The following is a 21,080-nucleotide window of genomic DNA, read 5'->3' as shown; positions in this document are numbered from 1 at the left end:
CTCCCCTCTACTTAAGGACTTGCTGTTGACTGATGGATTAAAGAGGATTTTTGCTTTGAGTATTCACAAAATGAGGCATCTCGAGGGATTCTTGCCTAAACAGCCTGACCAGGGAAAGCTTCTCTTCCGTCTTGGGTGGGGTTTGCTACATTTGATTAAAAAGGCTCCCATGGATAGAAATTACAGCTTTTCAGAAAAGCCCACCCACGCTCCCCTACACAGACTGACGCAGCCCCGGTAGCCTCCTGACAGACAGGGACAAAAGCAGAACACAAGGCAATGGGTTGCATTGCTTTTGGCAACTACTTGCAAGATGACACTGACTTTAAATGTTCTGAGGTCTGGCCTATGCTACAAAGTCAGGCTAGCAGAACTGTCAGCTGGGAGCACCGACAGAAAACAAAATTCACCTGAAGTGACCCAGCCTTGTCCACCAGAACATGCTGCAGAGCCGTTCTCCTGGCAAAACAACCCTTTCTGAAGGGTCTCTCGTGTGGCTGGGCATGGTCTGATGACAACCAGCTGGCGTAAGCCATGTGCCGGCAGGGCTCTGTTGCCTGCAATAGGGGTGACAGACCATTGATTCCTGTGCCTGGACAAACGGCATGCACATGGCACCGCCAGGCACTGCAGGGATCAGGGCACCATTTCAAATGCCTCCTGAGCCTCTCCAGCTCTGGCTTCTGAAGAGCTCCTGGATTTCGGAGGGTGTTTCAGAAAAATTTTGGAAAGGGGATATAAAGTACACCTGCCTTCACTTTGTGGGTGCACCGGCAGCGGCAAAACCTAGTTGGGTGCTCTGGCCTTCCTGGCATTTAAGGATGGCAGGATGCCCTGCCGAGCGTGATGCTGGGAGGCTTCGGCATCCCACCTGCATTTTACTAAGCAAACTCCCTCTGCCATTCAGAGCACCTGCCTGCCAAGACTGCAAGCTGATTGTGCTACGTAACTCTGTATAGCTACTGGCCTGAAGAAAAATCCAATAAAACACTTGTCATTGTCATTTTTATGGGATATGGACTATGGTCCATTAGATAACAAATAAGGGGCATTCTTTAAAACGTAAGACAGGTAGTCACTCTTCTCCTCCAGCCATGAGCACCGAAGAGTGCATTGATCTGTTCTCTCTTGGGATAGAATGGGACATGTTCAGTGTCTGCAAGGAGGAAGATTTTTTTTCCCCCCCCCACATTGCTGCCCTGCATGTCCTGTTGAATTCACTGTATGCTGTTCCACTACCACGTGCACCAGACGTGCCTGGGAACTGAACTCCGAACGGACTCTGGAGGCTCAGCTCGCAAATCCAGAGCAAGTGGGGAGCTAACACACACGCTGCAAAGCCAGGGCACACAGGGAACTGGCCCTGGAAGAACAGCTGACACAAGAAGACCACTGCAGTAACCAAGTAGAGCCTCAGCCACCACTCTGCAAGTGCAAACCCTTTTGCATCCCTGCTGCATGGTCACCCAGCCCCTGAAGGATGGATGGGAGGAGCAGCGTGTCCCTCGCCTGCTCACACACTTCCATCAGTCAGGAACAGCACAAAACAAAACCAGGTGTCTGAGAGCCACCTCCTGCAACTGGGGTATGCATGTCCATGTCTTCACTCGCTCTTTCACGGACATTCACCAAAACCCCATGTGTGCTGTCAAGAGGTCACCAGTGGTTGGCCAGTGTCCCATGGGGCCTTTTCTTAGACACAGCCTATGTACTCACAGCTACACTCCCGAGGAATGCTTTTGGCCTTGCTCTTGATGGAGCATGGCTTTGTTTGGTTTCTGGCTGAACGTCTGAGTTAAAAATACAAGGCTACTTTTAGCAGAAGCGTGTTTTTTTCTGCCTTTGTATTGCCTTGGATGCCCCCATGCTCCTGTCTTCTTTCTGGCTCAGAAGAGCTTTGTTTTCCTTCTCAATGATCGTGTTTGCACCGGTGAGCAGTAGGAAATGCTTTTCCTATTAGACCATTTCCATCAGCACTGTTGGGAGTGAAGAATGAGCTCAGAGAAGTCTAAAAAAAACCCAGTTGGTGCAAAGTTCCTGTCTCCAGTGGTCACGGAACTGGAAATTAGGAATGCCTGTGGTCAAAAAGGGATGTGTACATACGCACACACACACAGGTACAGCAGGGTATGTTCTCCCCATGATCCGCAGACCAGGAACAAAGGATTCAGTGCTAGAAACACTCTCAAGCACCCCCACTCTACAGACAGGCTTCATCCCAAGCTCTGCAGCTCAGACCCTTTCTTACCCAGCATGAAAATATTTTAATTTGCTTTCCTTAAATGCCAAGAAAAAATAGGCCTATCTTTCCTGGCTTGGATTTATTCCATCTGGAATCACTGCATGATCACAGGACTGTGATAGCATGTTACAGTCTCAATATAAAGCAAGAGCCCAAATACTTTCAAGCACCCGTGCAACCATTAAATCTTTGCTGTTATGCTCCCTATCTCCTGGCAACAAAAAGCTGAGGACTTGGGGCTTCTCACTCGAGATACTGAGTCCAAGTATCTCCAAGCCCCCTCCCAACAATGATCCAGAAAAATGCCATGGTTTGTGGGTGTGATCCCTGTCTCCAGGGCTGCGAGCAAAACCAACACAGCTGCAGGAAACCTGTCCAGTACACTGGATTTGCCATGTGTCACAACATCAACATCAACACAACCGGAAAACAACGGCCTAACAAACAGCTCAATTGTTCCAGGGTATGGATCTCCACCACCTACTGGGGAACCAAGCACAGACTGAGGCAGAGCTCTTCAACCCTAACACAGGACCGGCTGCATGCCAGTAACCCATAAAGCACTGACATCAGGGCCAGCTCCTCTGGCCAGCTTCTGCTCTTTAGGAAATATGTTCCACCTAAGCTGCTTCCAAAGAGAAGCTCTTAGACCATGATTTTCTATCTCTGCCTAACGGTTGAGGAATTCAAAGAGACCACCCTGCACATTGCCACTCTGAGGGCCACCAATGTGACCAGGAGGTGAGAGTGAACAATATCTAAGTTCCCAGGTTTGGCAAAGGCAACCAGCATTCCTGATTGTTCATCAAAAACCTGAAAGGGGCTCTGTTTCTTGAAGACAACAAGTCCACTCCTCATGAATCCCAGGAGACTGAACAAGTAGGCTCCACAAAGCAAGGAGTCCAAATTGCTGTGCTCTTCTGGAATTCAAGGCATCACATTCTGACAGTCCCAAACTCGGGAAAGTTCAGGTCCAGACTCCCATCCCTCAAGAGGTTACAAATACCACCACTAAATACCAAGCTCTTAAAAACCAGTTCACGATGGCGGCTGGTACAATTCATCATTTAAACACACAGTTATGCTGAGGCTCAAAAAGACAAAATGATTTGCCTTCAGCTGCCCAAACAGTCAACAGCAGAGCCAGATGCAGGCTCTGTTTTCCAGCCAAAAGACCACACTGTCATCCCCATACCAGGTTAGAAAAGAGGTAAGAACAGACATGCTATAAGAAACTCCTAGATCAGTATTTGAGGAAAAAAAAAATCATCTTCCTACCGACTGTGACACCTGGACTCGGACTTCACTGGTATCCAGTGGCGAGGTACTTGACCCCTGAGACTTTCTCTCTGAACTGGATTGATGCTCCCGGTATTTCTTTGACCTCGCAGGTAATGACAAGAACTCTTTTCCTGAGATCTTCAGGTCTCCCATGTGATGGCTGTCCCCATTCTGGTCCTTGGGAAAGCAAGAAACAGTCATTGCACAAATTGCCTCTCTCTGGTTTACATGGAGATCTGTTGGCAAGTAGCCACAGAACAGGAGACGCACAGAAGCAAGAAGTTAATGTGGAGTTTAGATTGTGTGAGTTGCCACTTGTCATGTGCAGAGCTGAATGAGCACATGTTGGCCATCTCTGCCGTGTGTGATTTTAATGAGTGGAGAGGAAGCATCACCCAAACAACACACAGTAGTCAACTTCTCCACAGGGAGAAGTAGCATCCTCTTAAAAAAAAAAAAAAAAAAAAAAAAAAGGATGCAGGTAGAAGCATGGCTGGTTTATTTATAGGCATAAGGAATGATGGATGAAAGGTCCAGAAGCAGTCGCTGCTGCTAGCGATTTCTGGCAACTACGCTCATAAAAAACCTCTTCCATCTTGCCCAGGATACAAAACTCTTGGCCCCAGTCCCTCCACTTGCTGTTCCTCACTTCTCCCCAGCGCCAGCTGTGCAGCAGCCCACACTGCACCATGGATAACCCAACCATGCCCCAGGGGACATGGCTATGCTAGATGCTCCACAGCACTTCCCACCTCTAGGATCCAGCTCCCAGCACAAATATTGCATGGCCTGACACAGTGTCTCCCACTGTCTTCAGCAAGAAGGGCCCTTATCCAGCCGTTTCCTAATGAATGGTTGGGGTCCCATTCAGCTCTTCTGCCAACCCTCACGCCAGCAGAGCACATGGGGACCGCAGGGTGACGTGGCTAACTACAGCAGACGATCACAAGCAGCCCCCTGTCCTCTCACTGCTGCTCTCCTTTGCTCTCTTAAATGCTTGTGTTCCGTGCTCCCACAGACATATAAAATACAGGATTATCACCCCTGTGTAAAGCACGGGGAAACTGAAGTGACAGTTTACATGTCTCAAAGTTTTTATCCTGCCCCATGCCTGGCTCCCCCCTTGTCATCTCCATCTCTTACGACGCACGCAGCTCTATCCCTTCTCTGTCAGAAGACTGGAATTGAGCTAATGGCCCTGCCTGTATTATCATAACAGCCTCATTACTGCTGTCACACAGATGAGGCTCTCGTACAGAGGTACCAGAGGAGTATTCAGCATTTGGCTCCAAAGTCACTTATTAAAGGCACCAGGCACTTTATGTGTAACCTGTGGGAACCGAGTGCTAAAACCTGCTTGAAGCTTTGGGCTTCAGCGCTTCGGGGCTGCAAACCACCTCTTCATCATACATAAAGCGCTGAGGGGACTCCCCAGGGTATCCTCACTACAGCAATTACAATTACTTGCAGGTGAAAGAATCTCAAGTACAGCTCAGGAGATGACCCAAGGCTGGGATTTAAGGGCACACAGACTGAAAAGCCAAGGATACTGAACAGGATCCAAAGTCACTGCACAACAACAGCACAGTGGGATGCTGTAGCCAAAATGACTTTTCTACTCCTTGCAATACAAACAGGAACAGTGAGAACAAGTACAGAGAGATTCATTTCCCTAGATGCTATTGATGGGACCAACTGCAGCGAGGCTGGCGTCCACATTTTGAAAAGCAGCCACAAAAGTGGATTTCAGAACCGGAAAGAAACTGCCTTACAATGCCTTACTGCCTTAGTTAGAGCCCTCAAACTGTTTAGTTCATGACAAAAAGAATAGATGACTCAATTACAGCACGCAAGCACCTTCAGGCTAAAAAACAGCATGTGATGAAGAGATTTTTAGCCTGGTAGAGAGAGGAATAAACAAGAACCAATGGCTGGGAGCTAAAACCAGAGAAGCTCAGAACAAGGAGTAAGGCACAGGTTGGAGAGGGCAGTGAGATCAGGGAAGCACTGTTCACGCTGTATGCTAGGACATTCAGAACCGATGAGGGTGCTTCTTGGAAGATACACTCTACCCAGACGCATGACTCCATGCAGAGGCATTGGACAAGAGCTCCTGGCCTGTGCAGTGACAGAGCTCCCTGCTGACTTTGAAGGCTATCTCTAGCAGAGATGATGGGCAGAGAGGGTGAGACAATAACAGAAGGGTGCTGGAGAGATCACAGTTCAGTCCAGTGATGTATTTTTTATAATTTTATCACCCTCACCACAGCCAGCTTGAAGCAAACAACCCTCTCCCATGACTGTAATCATGGGAGCAGCAGCAAAGAGAAAGGGGAATTACATCCAAAACAGTCTTGCAAGGAGAGGTGAACTCACACACACCCCACAGGACCATGGCAGGGAGAATGGGACTACTCATGCCTGACTCCACACTTACAAACTACCCACAGCTCCTGTTTACTCCATCCGCCCTGTGAAATCCCACAACCCTGCCTGAACTATTGAACGAGGTTCAGTTTGTACAGCAAAGAGTAGGAAACAAACAGCATTAGCAGCACATCACACATCAAAACTCTCCCTGCCAACCCTCTGGGCTGTGGGTTGTGTATCCAATGAGGATACACGATCAAACGTCTCCCTGACGTCGGGCATCGCTGTCCCTGCTATCAACACCCCAGAGATGGAGTTGCACTGGTTAAAGCAGGCAGGAACCAAAATGGCCAACGGGCAGTTGAAAGAATTAATAAAAGTATGTAAGTGTGTTTGGCATTTAACTCCCAGAGTTAATTCAAGGAGGAGCTTTTGTCTGAGCCCCCAGTGCTTACTGGGGTGTTTAGGCAAAGGCAGAGCACGGCTGCCCGCCTGGCCACCTCCTCTGCCAACAGACATGACCGAGCCTCATGGCAGCACCAGTGCCTGCTGCTGGGCACATCCAGCGATCCGGTGCAGGATTTTCTGAGAAACTTAGATGATCCTTGTAGGCAGAAAGGCTCAGTGCCTTCCCAGCTGACTAGAAACAGCCTTTGCCCTGGGGAGACTGAGAAAATACTGATCTGCTTGGATCTGACACTTCCAGCAGTGAAGCGGAGCAGAGGCAACCCTTAGAGCCACTTGGAACAAAACCTCTGCCTCCTGCCGCGCACCATCTCCTGCTTCTGACCTCCCCTTCCCGACCTGTGCTGAACACAGCACTCTGCTGGGCTAATAAGGCACTGAGACTGGCCACCAGCCACCACAGAGGCTAAAATGCTAACGATTATCCTCTCAATACAGGTTTGCTGTTTGTGGTTTTGGTTTTTTGGTTTGGTGTTGTTTGGTTGTTTTTTTTTTAAAAAAAAAAAAGCATAAAGTGGATTTTTCAGCTTTCAGTTGTTAAGTGCCTTTTCAGTTAGACCAGCTGTTCCCCTCCTCCAAGCTCTCTAGAAGCCCTCTCTGGTTAATCCCATTGACTCCAACATATCTGCTAATTGCATACTTCCCTGCAAACGAAGCCAGTCAACAAGCCATTACAGATTCCTACTGATAGGCCAGACATGGTTGCTTACCTTTTCAGAAGGGAACTTCAGGAGGTCTAAGCTGTCCATGCTGTTCCTTTGGAGTCTCTTTGGCCTGGCTCCTGCAAAACAACGCACTCTTGCATCAGGAGCATGTCACTCACTGACAGCACTAATGTCACACAGATAAAACTCAAACCATGGCAGATCCTCCGCTCCTGTTAACTACAAAGTCAAAAGGACGGGATGTTGCAGCTGTGCTGTCCTTGAGATTCCAATGTGGACTGGTTTTTTTCCCCTGTATTGTTTTGGGTCTTTTTCAAAACACTATCACAGCAGGGTCAGCAACAGCTAGGGCTGCATGAGGCTTTTGCTATCAAACCAGTAGCCGGGTCACACTATGACCCTGATTCTCAAATGGGATCTCTGGAATTCAGGAGTTACAAACCCCACACTAAACCACAAAGGTCATGGGACTGACATTGAGAAAAATCATAACAAAAATATAGTTATAATACATCTGTGAATTTGTTACTTTATCTTCGTGATTTTAAAGAATGTATCTGGGATGCAGCTTTGAGTTTTCTCTACAGTCACAAGGACGAAAAAACAAAGTGAAGGAGCAAATGTTTTCTAACTGCCATAGGCCCAGCCTTAAGGGGAGCAAAACCTCGCCCTGAACCTGACTGAGAAATCAAAATTTAGCAGAGTTTGTGGTATTCATATGAGATTTCATAAAATTCATTTCAATGTACTATTTCAGCAATAACGGTGGGTGAAACGTAGTTCAGCTCCGACTCCTCTTTCCAAATTCTCTTTACCTCCACTTCTCCCTCCAGCCTGCTTCCAGCTGCTATTGCCTCGCTCACTAATAGCCAGGATTTGCAAAATGGCCCTAGGATGGCTTCCCCACGCATCTGGGAAAACTTCTGCCCTCCTGCTCCTCCTTTCCTGAAGATTCAGTTTTGCTGAGCACCACATGACATCCCGCACCAGCACCACCAAACAGGGCAGAAATGAAAGCTCTCGACTCCAGGTCCCATGACAGCTTCCAAGCTTCAGGGGAAATCCTGGGGGAGGGCGAATGAATGCATGAGAATTGCAACCCATCCCTGTGCTGAGCCCTGAGAACGGAAACGGCTGAGCTTTCTGTGGTTCTTGCAACAGCAAACCCACCAAACCTAAAGATTCCCCAGTTTCCCACCACCACCTAACAGCACCGTTGCTTACGTTACAGCAGCCCCCGTGGACCCTGTTTGAACCCAGGGTGCCACTGAGCTGCTCACTAGAGAAACTTCATGACAGAGAAGGCACAAAATTCATAAACCCATTCAAGACTAACTGTAAGCAGAACATGGGGATTAAACGGACAAAGCCAGCAGGTAGCAGGGATTCCTGCACTAACACACATCCAGCTCAGCCAGGGCTCCAGGTGTGACCATAGTTATATCTAAACTGCAGCAACTCCAAAGACACCACTGCTTTGAAAAGTTCAACCTCGCTCAGCTTCATGAGATGCAAGACAAGCTCAGACCAGCTGGGACTTCATTAAGGATCCTAGTGATAAGTCTGCCTATTAGTGGTAAGCGACCTGAAGGTAATTTCACTGCCCCTCGCTATCCTGAAGTGATTTACTTCTTGCGGCCATAAAGCCTCAAATCAGCCAAGTATTTCTGCACGTTTCTGCCTCTCTACTCCCAAAAGCACATTAGCACCAGCTTCATTTTAAGGTGACTTCAGTACTGACTAGGCTTTGAGTTCAGCAGGGATTGACATCAGGGTTGGTGAATAGGTGCAGAACAGATATTGATGCGAATACGCAGAGAGCAAGGAAAACATGTCACAAGCAGCTGTCATTTCTACCAAACTCTACCCCCTTCCACCTTGCAAAGGCAGTTAACTCACTTGGCAGCAGCTCAGTAACAACAGGATTTGATCCCGGAACGTCAGCAATTGCTGCTGACACTGGCAACTGTTCAGACATGGGGTTGCCATCCCTTTGGAGCAGGCAGGAAAAAAGGACCTTGCTGCCCTCAACAAAGCAGGCAGAACTCTTGGTTTTACCATTTTTATTTCAGTCTGTGCTTATGTTTATTAAGATATATTATCCAAGGCACCTTACATTTACTAACATATCTTAAAACACCTCCTGTGAGCAGGCTGACAAAGGCTCGTGCTGTTGGATACCAACGGAACGATACGGTTATTTGGTAGCTGAACACAGGGATTACCACAGGCTGGATGGACACTCAGCCTGAAGACAGCAGAAATGACCAAGCCTGAGCCCTCTCCCACCCTAAAACAGTGAGAGCTGCACCGCTCCCCGAGGGCAGGCACAACCCACCACTTCACCCCATGCAGGACTCCCACACACTAAATGCCACCCAACCTCACGCTCCCCCAGGGTAGCAGCGATACCAGCTGTCCGCTGACAGGACCCCAAGCTCTTAACCAAAGCCAAAGTCCCCGCACCACCTTAGTGGGAGACACAAGGCACCCCCCACCCAGCTCCCATGGCTCTGCCACGCTCCCACCAACAGCCTGTGGGCACCAGCACAGATGAGGTGGCTGTGGAGCAGCGGGGTGGCTGCTGCTGACCCCAGGGCTCCTCCCATGCTGCCAAACAAGCAAAGGGCTTTTAGCTGCTGCCACGGTGTCAGGCAGGAGCTCAGCGAAGTACAGGCAGCGGTGGGTTGTGGCCAGTGGCTCCCCGTTGTGCAGGAGGACGTTCTGGATGTTGCTAGAGCTGCTCATGGCTCTCAGCTTCCCTCAGAATAACCTACAGTCTTATGTATGGAGCAGCAAAGCGGGTCTGGAATAAAAGCCACCTACAAACACTTAATGAGATGGTATATTTGGGTTTCAAAGCAATGCCCAAGAGGCGAGGCCAGCATCTGGAAGTGAGCGTGCGTCACAGCGGCTTTTAACGGCCACTTCCAGGAAAGCAAGAAAGAAGCGAAGTGCGTCTGATTAGATAAACACACATCATTTCCAACAGTCTAAAGAGTCATTAATTATACACCTCCATCCTCAGGTGCTTTTGTACATTTGCAGTAGCATTAAACCACTGGCCAGAAACCATTTATCTCTGATCTGAGAAAACCTGCCTTCCTCTTTGTTAATTTAATATACGTAGTCAGCTGAGTCTAGCCCAGCATTGGGGCATGCAGAACAACTTGTCTTTTCCAGTTGTTTTGATGCTGGTGTTCAGCTGTTACCACGTGGATTTCGCATTCAGTTGAGCAGTTAGGAATTACAGCGAGGAAGCAGTTAGGAGTTACAAACTCAACTTCAGAGCCATCCAACTCAGCTGTTTTTTTTTTTCCAGAAGAAAACACAACCAGTGCCGGGGCCAAGCACTGGCCTCATGAAAGCCCATGGTTCTGCCACCCCACTCACCACGAGCTGTCCCGCGGGTGGAACAAACAGCACCATTAAAACAAGCAGCTAGAAAAATTAAGAGGCTACTTATCAATCAAGGCTGTCGTAAACCAGATCGACACAGGCAGGTTTTTTCCTGCAAGCGTGGGAGCGTCTCCCCTTTGCTCCACAGCAGATGGGCGCGGGAGCCTGCGTGTACTCATTTTCCAGGAAAGCAGAAAGATTTCCATACTCACAAGCAACCCAGGACAGGAGGAGTCCCATTAACTTTCCACCTCTGACCAGGACATTCCCTCAGATGGCTCCAGAAGTAACTTTCAGCCTCCTTCAAGTTATTTCTCCCAGAAATACCTGCAACACTGCCTAACACTCAGCAAAAGTTCAACTCTGCCTGTCTCTCCAGTGCCGATCAACAAAGTCAGCAGCAGCCGTGGATGCAAAAGATTGAGCAGCTGAAAACCTGAGTCTGTTCCTCTGGAAGGTTTTTTCCTCTCTCTCCAGTATTTATTGGCATGTTTACCAAGCTTACTGCAGAGTAACGGAAAACCTCAGGGGCATTTCTAAATGCTCTCTCTGTCTTTAAGGTTTACTGAGATCTCTAATAGAGCAAGTCGAAACCTTCTTGTGAACATCAGCTGAGCAACGGTACTGACTGGCTGCATTCATGCCTTGTTTTCCTGGAGCTCCTCGGATGCTGTTCTTTTCACTGCTCAGGCCCAGGGTGGTTGTTTCTTTTTAAAATATTTTTTTTCAAAATCTCTCCCTGCCCCTCACCCCAGCCCGTGATCTCAACACCACCATGAAGCAAGGGGATTGTTTTTACTTTTTGCTTCTGCAATTTTGTTCCTGAGGTGAGTTTAACGGTTTTCACATTCTTGTATTTCAAAACTCGATGAAGCAGTCACCTCCCTCCTTCCCTGGAAGGCAGCAATGGACTCTGAGGAGGGGGCAGTTCACTGCAACAGAGCAGAGGGTGATGCCTCTGTGCTTACCTGCATGCATACGAGACATCCTCGCTTCCCCCAGCTCCCTCACACACCCCACATCTCACAAGGGCTCCCTATTCTTCTGCCTTTGGTTCACCAACCCAACGTATCCATGCCAGATACCCACTCAGACCCATCTTTTTTCTGCCTCACACACCTACCCTGCAGAAATGGGGGTGGGTCCCTCTGCACATCCTTGTGCCACCTGCAACAACATGGATACAGGAACATTTATCTAGAAACCTCACAGCCAGAAGTGTGGTAGTGCACGCTCCCTACTTTTCTTGGGCTTTTTAAGCTGATCATTGTAGATCTACATTGGGCACTGCACGTCTGATGGAGAGGCTATGCCCCTGTCACCAGCTTCATGACGCCTGGAAAGGCAGGACCAGTATGGTCTCCAGAGGGAAGGACATTCTTCCTTGCCACAGGCAGGTACTCCAACAGGCAAGTCCCCAGCTTTCAGGGTGCAGTTTTGAGGAGAAATGCTCACGCAGCAAAAATTCTCTAGCAGTACCTTGCTACAGTGAGATGCTGCTACAGAAAACGCAAGGAAGTGTTTTATCATAGGATGGTGATGGGATCATCCCATGTAAATTTGCAGTAGGGCAAACCTGGGCAGAGTTCTGTTCCTCTATGGACAGTCTCCATATCCAACTGGTGCTCCTGAGATTTCAGAGTTGACAAGATTGAGCAGAACATGTGTAGCAGCAACGCAGGGAGTCCTGCCAGGAGCTCTCATCAAGTTGACATGTGCTTTGATAACTCCTAGGCTCTCCCCCATCTCCAGCAGCTTGGAGAGCTGCCTACTCCATCCCGCTTTGAGAGGAAGCAAACCCCCCACCCCCCCCGCGATGCAGATCGAGCGACAGTTCTATTTGCAGGCCGGGAACACACTGTATCCCTCTGGGGTGGCTGTACCAGAGGAAACAGAATTAAACCTGACAGTGGACTCCACAGAAGACCAAGAGGGAAAGGTTGTATGGCCAGCATCATCCCCCCTGCCTCCAGTGCCCCTGGCTGAGCAGTGCATACAGCTCGGTGGCAGCAGCTACCTCACAGAGCACAAGCTTTGCACCCCAAAGAACACGACAAATCTTGGCATAACCACTTGCCGTATTCTCATGAAAAGGTCATTTCTCTCTGTACCTCTATTAACTGAGATACTGACTTGTCTTTTGGGTGAGGTCTTCCAGCCCAGGACAACGTCTCCTCACATTTGTGCAGACCAAAGCATTTCATAACCTTTATTTTGGCAGACAACTCTAAATATTGTTCAATATGATTAAATTAGACCAGCCAGCCAGTTGTTTGGGGTAGAAAACTGGTCTGGTAAACCCTTCCAAGCTCAGAAGTGACAATGGAGATACAGTCCAGCAATCCACATGCTCACAGAGCATCTCAAATCATAGGCTACTGACATCTAATCAGGAAAGCTCTGTCAAGCTAGTGCTTCGTTATTACAGCAAGCTCTCTAAAGAGGAAAAGGGGTGGGGTGGAGTGTGGAAAATCAAGCGGATCAGCGAGAAAAGCAGTGGGGGGACAACACAGGGGACAGGGAAGCATAACATTTAAAGCTTTAATTAGTCTTCAAACACATAATGGGTTCTGGCACTATAAATCCACTTGACCTCTATTATTGCCAGCACTTGCATGATAAATGCTGGCATTTGTTTTCCCAGTTGTTACCAGCATAGAACAATACTTTTCTCTAAATAAAGCAAGCAAATAGTACCAGTTATTTATGGCTGTGCCATAAAATTCTGGCACCAAGCTGTTGTGTGTCAGTCCATGGAAAGGACCATCTGCTTACCCCCCAAATCCTTTAGACAGGAAAGGACTCGGGGAATCCTGACAGCTCTGAACCCTTCTGTGTCTGAGGATAGGGCTAAATGGGCAAAACAACATTTTTCTGCCTATCAGTTATTTGAGGGGTTTTCTGGCTGCAGGGTCTAGACAAAAGCCAAAAGTGGGCATGGCTGGTAACAGAAAGGATAGTACACACGAAAATAATCAAGTCAATCCATAACTAAGGGCTGGGGAAAGCTGTCAGGAGGTTGTTTTTCAATGTGGTGTCATATCAGACTCGCTCAGGAACATTTTGGTCCCATGCTAGGCCCTCCATCCTCAGGTCTCCATTATCAGAACTGGGAGCCAAAAGGACAGGAGCAATGCCTCTTCTGCTGGGAAGATCAGGCTCCAGCATGTTTGCTCTGATGTGCTGTATTCATTGGCACACAGAGAGCACACAGCTGAGCAAATATCAGCCTTCCAGACAGATCCTGAGCGCTACAAAAACCTTCTCTGGAATAACAATTTTGCAGGTTTTTTCTCCGTGGCAAAACTCTTCCTTTAAAAAAGAGAAGTATATACAATATGCAGTTAATAAAGAGAAATTACTTTGGAATCAAGATGCTCGTCTGCCTGATTTGGCAGAAGATGCTTTGTGTACCTGTCACCAGAGTTTTACATCCTCCAGAATCCAGTCTGACAGCTGAACAACTGGCTGAAAGTAACAGCAGCACTGCACATCTATATGGCACCCAAGAGCCTCAGGACGTCTGGCTGCATCCAGGGTGAGCAGCTAGCACAGGCTTCTCAGGCGGGGAGAATAATAGACACTCCAGACCCCACACCAGAACAGCCTTCACATTCACATGGAAGAGGTAAGCCTTTAAGCAAAAGTCCTCCTTGAAGATAGAGATGGGACAAGGCAGCAAAACCACATAGCTCAGGAAAGCTGCAATCTTTGAGTACAAGTTGATTTTACATCTTGTAGCCTTACAACTACTATTAATTGCCATGAGGTTGGGCGCATCTTTCATTTCAGTATTCCCATACACATGCAATGGGCATTAGCTTTTCTCTAATTGAGCAAGGCTGGAATAATGCTTATTTGCAAATAAAGTGTTCGCAATCCAGGTCAAAGAACGAAGTATTTTGGTGTATTTGCAGCATCTAGAAAATGCAGAGTACCCAATCATGCAATACCTAACAGATACTAAATACAAGCCTTGGAGCTTGTGGGAAGCTTGGAGATGTATTAGAGGCAGCCTACTGTAACCATAACCTCCCCCAGGCAATGGTCTGCTTACTAGATTAACAGTTGTGGGGACAGGAGGATTTTCTGGGCAATAAACTGAACTGGGTGGAGCAGGCTGGGAGGAGGCATGTAACCTCAGGGCTAATTCAAGAACAGCATGAAAGGCTTGGCAGGAACACCTGGGTTTCTCCTAAGAGCAAGATCTTCTCTGCCAGTATATAGCAGAGTCTCATGACCTCCCATCTTCCTTTATCAGCTTATGTTGAACAAGCGGAGATCAAAAAGAAACTGAGTTTGAACTAGAAAGTGACACACAGTAATTAACACAGGCAACACCTCCAGCAGCTAGACAAGCCCAGCTACGGCAGCAGAGTCCTACAGACTGACTCAGGGAGGGCAAAAGAGAGAGCACCACATGTCAGAGCTTTGCAGTGATCAAACACTCCCAGTAAAATCCTCTAAAGAGGGTCAATGTTCTTGATCCCTCCTCCTGGATGCTGTTGTGAATCAGTCAGCAGCTTGCAGCAGCCAGACACTTCCCAGCTACTGGAACATGGCTGGCCACACTGGACTCTGAATTCGTGAGCTCCGTCTCTAGGAGCTGCCAGGTCTCTGCTAAGCAAAGGTCTGTTGTCTGAGCACTCGTCCCTGCCAGGCTAGGGGCCAGCCTTGCTGCTGAGTGAAGGAGTACGGTTCCTGAGGTCAGTCAAGAGATAACGGTGACTCATGCTGAGGGTCTGGCCTTGCCTTGCTCAGTCAAGCGCCAAAGCAGACCATGGTCATCTGTGTAAGAAGTTTCAGAGATAAAAATTAATTCTAGCTGGGTGAGCTCAGTCCCTTTCTTGCTCTGTGCTGCAAGAAAATACAATCAGCAGAGGCATCTTGTTCCTCACAGTAATACTGTACCGTTAGACAGAAGATCAGATCATCATAAGCACAGGCGTTCCCTACTTGTTGGCTACCAAAGGAAACTGTCTGTGTAAAGCGCGTTTGGGAAGCAGACAGCACACACCAGAGCTGGGATGGCTGCAGGAGCCTGGAACAGCAGCCAAAGGGAACTTCAGGCTTCCCAGCTCAGAGCAGGAGCTTGTGCAAGGAACCGGCAATTTCCAAAAAGTTAGCTCTCCCCACAAGAGCCCCTTGGTTTAATGGACAGCTTTGCCAAAAGCCACGTTGTACTTTCTCTGCCCCAGGCTTCAGGAACTGGCCTCTCATTCATCCTCCGTTCTAGCACTTGCAGTCTTCCCTGGCATCAAGATAAAACAAGCACCTGAGTTTCATTAGCTAATTATCTTCTCCTCCAGTCCTGGAGCATTTCCTCTGCTGTGAGCTGAGAAGTTTTGATGTACTTTACATCGATGCTGGGAAGGAGGCTCATGGATAGGGCAAGATGATAGAAGAAGATTTAATACTTCTTAACGCTTTGAGAAGAATATTTTAAAACTTCATAAAGCCAATACTGGGGCAGTCTGAACCGAGTGCTAAATTACTCGTTTTAAATCCAAATGACTCAGAGGTTCATCCCCCCCATCAGCGCTGCTGGAATGATTTAACAGCTATAACAGCAGAGGTTACTCAGATTTGGAAGAAACTCATTACAAAGATAATGAAGAGGCATCCCTTAGAAATCCTTAATCTTCACCCAAGCAGCACTCCTGTCCTTCCCGCCCTGCTCCCTTAAGCATCACAGTAAGGACCACCACAGATGCAGGTCTCTTTGGACACCTTCCTGCAGGTGCCTTACTGGGAGGCACATGGGATCATTTGCACTAGCACTCCACTGAGCATCTGTTAGAGCACAATAAAGCAACCAGACCACCTTGCATTTTGCCTTCCACCTGGCCAAAAGCTACTCCGCTTCATTCAACGACCTCATCCATCAAAACCCTGCATAAGCAGGTACAATTAACCAGCACGGCCTCAGGCTTTCATTTTCAGAATGAAAAAAAGGCTGAGCTGCAGCCCATCAGCTCTCGGGGAAAATCAAATATAGCTGAGGATACTTAATATAAAGCCATTTTACTTGCTATGCTTACTCAGTCTGACCAGCAAGGACAGGGCAGGTTCCATGCTGAAGCTGTTAGTGGTGTGACTCTTGTACTCAAGTGCCAAGGAAGGCAAATGCTACCTGGACAGTGAAATCACAGCTCAGCGAGCAGGGCTGTCCCCCTGGTCTCAGAGGGTCACATCTCTCTGCTGTCACCCAGCAGAGTCTTTTGCAAGAGGGCTGGGCAAGCCACAGAGAAGGAACATCCCTATCCCTGGGTAGCATCCCAGCCTAAGGCATGGTCTGGCATGGGTTAGCAGCTCTGCCGCCTCTCTGCTTTGCGTCAATAGAGGGCTGGTCAAGCTAGCATATTTCAGCAGCCCTAAACACTTCTTAGATACTTCAAAGATATTTAAAGCAAGCAAACAAACAAAAACAAACAGACTGGGAAACATAAAAGCAGATTTCTTCTACTCCTGTCTAATTGATCCAAGGGTTCAAAGATTCCTGTGAAGAATGCAAGCTCAAAACTGCATTGAGGACGCAAAGACCCACACTCAAAGCCACAAAGAGCTTTGAATCACTGCTGACGATCACTAATCGGGAAGGACTGGGATTTCATGCCCACCCAGGCTCAGCTGCCCACTTCACCATTTGAGGAGACAACCTGAAGCATGGCTGCCTCTCACACAGGGATGTGCATACCCAGCACAGAGGCTCCTGAACACCAAACAAGTGGAGCAGCCCTGTGCCTACCCTTTTTTCAGCAGAAGATGTGCAGAGAGCAGGGGAAGTCAGGCTCACAGCTGAGTCCTTTCCTGCCCTTAGAGCCTGTCGAGCGCAGCTGGGCAGCAGTGTCTATGTACTGCAAACAGCACAGAAACCTTGCCAGGAACCAGCTGACAGTGCTCTGAAAGCTTCTAACATGCCAATGCCTTCTGGAACACCTGCATTCCGCCCCACCTACACCCAGCTGCCAGGAGAAGTGTTGCTCAGTGTCTCCCATCACTACTGCTTCCATCAGAAATGATGACTGAGGCTGATGCACTGCTGAGAGTGGAAAAGCAGCCCAGAGTCAGTTTTCACTTTGGAGAAGCACTGAGGCTGGCCCGAGCTGATCTCTGCCCTCCATCCAGCACCCCCACCCCTTTGGTGGTGGACGAGCCCCTTCTCTGTGCTCCCCTCCCAGCTGGTAAGCTGCCCTGGCCAGTGCCAGGCTCCAGTGGGGAGAGCTGGCCAAGAGGAACTGAAAAGGGGAAATGTGCAAGGCAGCACTGTTTCGTACACACTGGAGACCCGAGTTACCCACCCAGGGACAGCCCAGGCAGGCGCTGCCACCAGGCTGGGTCCAGGAAGGGCTCAGCTCAGTGCTCACAGTTACCTGCAGAGTGCTGGGCACAGCTGGCTCCTGGCTTGGCAGATGCAGAAACCTCAGCCCAAACCAAGTGATCTGGAAGAGGGCAGCTAGCGAGGGTAGCACAGGCAGTCAGTGCTCCCACCCCACGTTCAGCAGCGATGCCCAGGGCAGAGCTGGCTGCACCCTGGGACACCTCCCAGCACCAGGCAGCGCTTATTCATGGCTGCCTTCACCCCTGCAACTCCTTTATAACCTCAGCAAGTTCCCTTTCTTCTCCCCAAAAGCAAAAACCTACCAGTACTCAATTCCTACTTATCATGTGTGAAAGAGGGTACAACCGTTTTTCAGGGCCACATTTTTGGTTGTCTGAAGAAACAGACACAACCTCTCTTTATTTGCTTATGTTTTATCTACTTTCTATTTTTCAGTTTGTTGCCTTCAGCTATCTGTGTTTGCATCTCTTGACAAGGTCATTGCTTTCACAAGTCTTTTGCAGCACTGCCCCACTTCCCTGGCCTCCAGCTTTGTCTTCTGACATCCAGTTGCTCTCAGAATATTAATTAAAATCACAAAGAGCTCAGCAAGATGAGCCAAAACAGCAGAGGAAAACATCAGACACTCCTTCCACCCCCCAGGCCCTCGGCAGAGGGCAATGCCCAAGACTTAGAAGCAAAAGTAACCTGTGAAGGACATCACAGTCTGATGGTCTGGTTCAGGGTTTCTCAGCCAACGATACAGATTTTCCCAGAACACAAGCTTGCTATGAAACTTTATTCTACCTGCTTGATGAAATCAATGTGGTTTACAACATCCCTGCCTTCTCAGATGATTTTAGCATCCTCATGAATATGCAGCCATTTTATAACCTTAAGCAGGGAAACAAATCCGAAAGGAAAAAAAATAATTGAAAGCTCTCCTCCCCACAAGATTTGTTGACATCAAAAGGCACGGCTGGTTCAGAAGTCAACTTGCATTTCAACTCTCTCACCTGCTTCCTATTACAGAAACAGATGTTCCTCTTGCTGTAAATTGCTGCTATTAATAATATAAATAATTATGCTTTTCTAATCATTTAATATGTGCACAGGAGGGTACCAACATTCCTAGAAGCCATTAAATACACCTCCCTTCTCAAGGGCTCAGAGGCACATTGGGGGCCTCTCTTAATCCTCCACTGAAGTTCAGAGTAAGAGAGCTGAAGCTAGAATAATCGTTAAAGAGAAATCCAGGGAACCAGGGTCCTCTCCATGGGCTGTCCTGAAGACCCATCCTCTCTCCAAATCTCTTTGCAACAAAGACAGCACTTTTCCCACCAGAGATGCATGTGTAAAAGCACGCACATGGCTAAGCACTGCAACACTCACACTCCCTTCCTCCAGCAAGATGCTGCTGCACAGTCCTAGCCCACAAAACACAGGGGGCAACTGATTTTTACCTTCCCAGCAGGTTCCCAGGACCCGGTGAGGGGCAGCATCACCCATGTCCTGCCAGCTGGGGAAGCCCTACTCTGCAAGGGAACCTGCCCCAGGCCCTGAGGTCCTCTCCCTCTCCCACACTGCAAGCCCCAGTCATTCACTGGTTTTCCTCCAGAGAACACTTTGTCCTGTTGACAACAGCCCCAGCCGTGGAAACGTGAATAACAGCACCACATGTTAACAAGGTCACTGCAACCTCCAGTGGCTGCGAACACTGTCTCTGACTACAGCCCTTCTTCCCACTCTCCAGTGTCTTACACACAGACTGGCATGGCTCTGGCTGTGTCACATGAGAGACAAATCACTACTGGCTCCAAGACATTAACACATCACAGGTACATCTGGATCACTGAAGGGCAGGGAGCAGCCCACAGGCTGGCTCTGCCTTGCCCTGCCTCACCTTCCAAGTTCAGCTCAGTGACTGATCCGGCTTGCCACGTGCCTTGAGCAGAAATCCTGACCCTTTGGTGCCACGTCCCCTCCGAGTCTCATGCTGTGAGATGCAGTCAGTGGGGCCACATCATCAGCCGTGTGGGGGATACCGCCATGCACCAGGCTCAGCTCTCCCCAAGAAGGGCTCTGCTCAGACCAAGACATCCCTGACCCCCAAGGGACACTGCCTGCCTGCAGCAGGACACCAGACAAGTCCATAGCAGGCTGCATTCAAGCCCAGATTCAACAGGGAGCGTGTTATGAGAGCAGAGCTCCCCGTGCTCTATTTTTCCAATTATTTCCAGCTAAGACAAGGCTGTGTGCTCCTGGTTATGCAATATGGTCAGAGCTGCAGAGCCCTTCTTCCAGATAAATCTGGCCCGACCCCTTCCATGGCAGCTCTTTTACGCAACATGCTCACACATCAGTCAAACGTGTCTCAGCATGCAATGCTCTTGTGTCCGTGCAGTCCTTGGCACTGCCCTCCTCCTGCACCCCCCATTCCCCAGCCTGAGGGACCTGGCACCCCATCAGCTCATTTCCTCCACGCTTCACACCGTCCCAGGAGCAGCAGCGACATCAAGGTTAATTTCCTGTTCCCCTTTCAGAGCAAAATCATTTGCCAGAAGGAAGCCCCTAACGAGATGCCAGGAATGAACACAAGGCCCTAGCTAAGTGGTTTCCCAGCAGTTACCAAAGTGGAGATGATGTGCAGGAGGAGGCTGGGGCACCTGCTGTGGCCCACACGACCTTTGAGGAAAGAACTCAGCTCCTGATGGGGCATGGCAGGGCATGCTGGCTCCCTTGCCCACAGCTCGATTTCTCAGGAAAAGCTTTAGCAGGCTACGCCTTCAAGATCAATACAGAGAGCAAATACGCACAGCCAGCCTTTCTCCCTCCCAGAACACTGCGCCTCAACCCAAGCATCATCTTCTCTGCGTCAGTTCTACCAACAGGAAAGAGAACATACTGCCTAAGAAATGTGTCTGCACTAACAAGGTCATTTTTAATCAGCCGACACCTCCTGGGATGCAGTTTCGTGTGTGTGAATTATTAAGTCTGTCCACAGCAACAGAGCAACCGGCTGGAAGTGCCCCATGCCAGGCACCCACACAAGTGCCTGCAGCGGGCAGTTCCAGGACAGGCAGACGGTCCCCGAGCTGGGGACACACGTCAGGCTGGCAGGCTGACAGCACCATGTGGCGAGGACTCTGACTCAGCTGTGCTCTCCTGCTCCCTGGGGAGCAGAGGGAGAACAACCCAGGGCCCAATGCAGTGAGTAAAGCCATTTTGTCTGCTGTAACCAAGTCTTGCCATGCATTCGTGTCCAAGCTGGGCATCATTGCAGCTGTTCTGGGGGTGAGACAGCACCCAGCATGCTGATGCTCACAGCCTGCCTTCA

The 21,080-nt window shown here is 49.0% G+C and overlaps 1 protein-coding gene across 3 annotated transcripts in view; it reads right to left on the bottom strand.

The window, feature by feature from the left end:
• Positions 1-21,080, bottom strand: part of GPSM1 (G protein signaling modulator 1) — an 82,971-nt gene that overhangs the window by 24,654 nt on the left and 37,237 nt on the right. For 2 of the 3 annotated variants that reach the window (XM_055797426.1, XM_027778077.2), the window contains exons 10-11: positions 7,069-7,139; positions 3,521-3,700 (exon numbers count right to left, since the gene is read on the bottom strand). In XM_055797426.1, coding sequence (XP_055653401.1) covers positions 3,521-3,700; positions 7,069-7,139 — 251 coding nt within the window. The remainder of the gene's footprint in view (positions 1-3,520; positions 3,701-7,068; positions 7,140-21,080) is intronic. The other variant, XM_055797444.1, reaches the window with a different exon arrangement.

The sequence above is a fragment of the Falco peregrinus genome, chromosome 1 (assembly GCF_023634155.1).
Source record: "Falco peregrinus isolate bFalPer1 chromosome 1, bFalPer1.pri, whole genome shotgun sequence".
NCBI classification, from domain to species: domain Eukaryota; kingdom Metazoa; phylum Chordata; class Aves; order Falconiformes; family Falconidae; genus Falco; species Falco peregrinus.
Note: the sequence above shows the minus strand (reverse complement) of the source record. Positions and strands in the feature narration are given on the sequence as shown.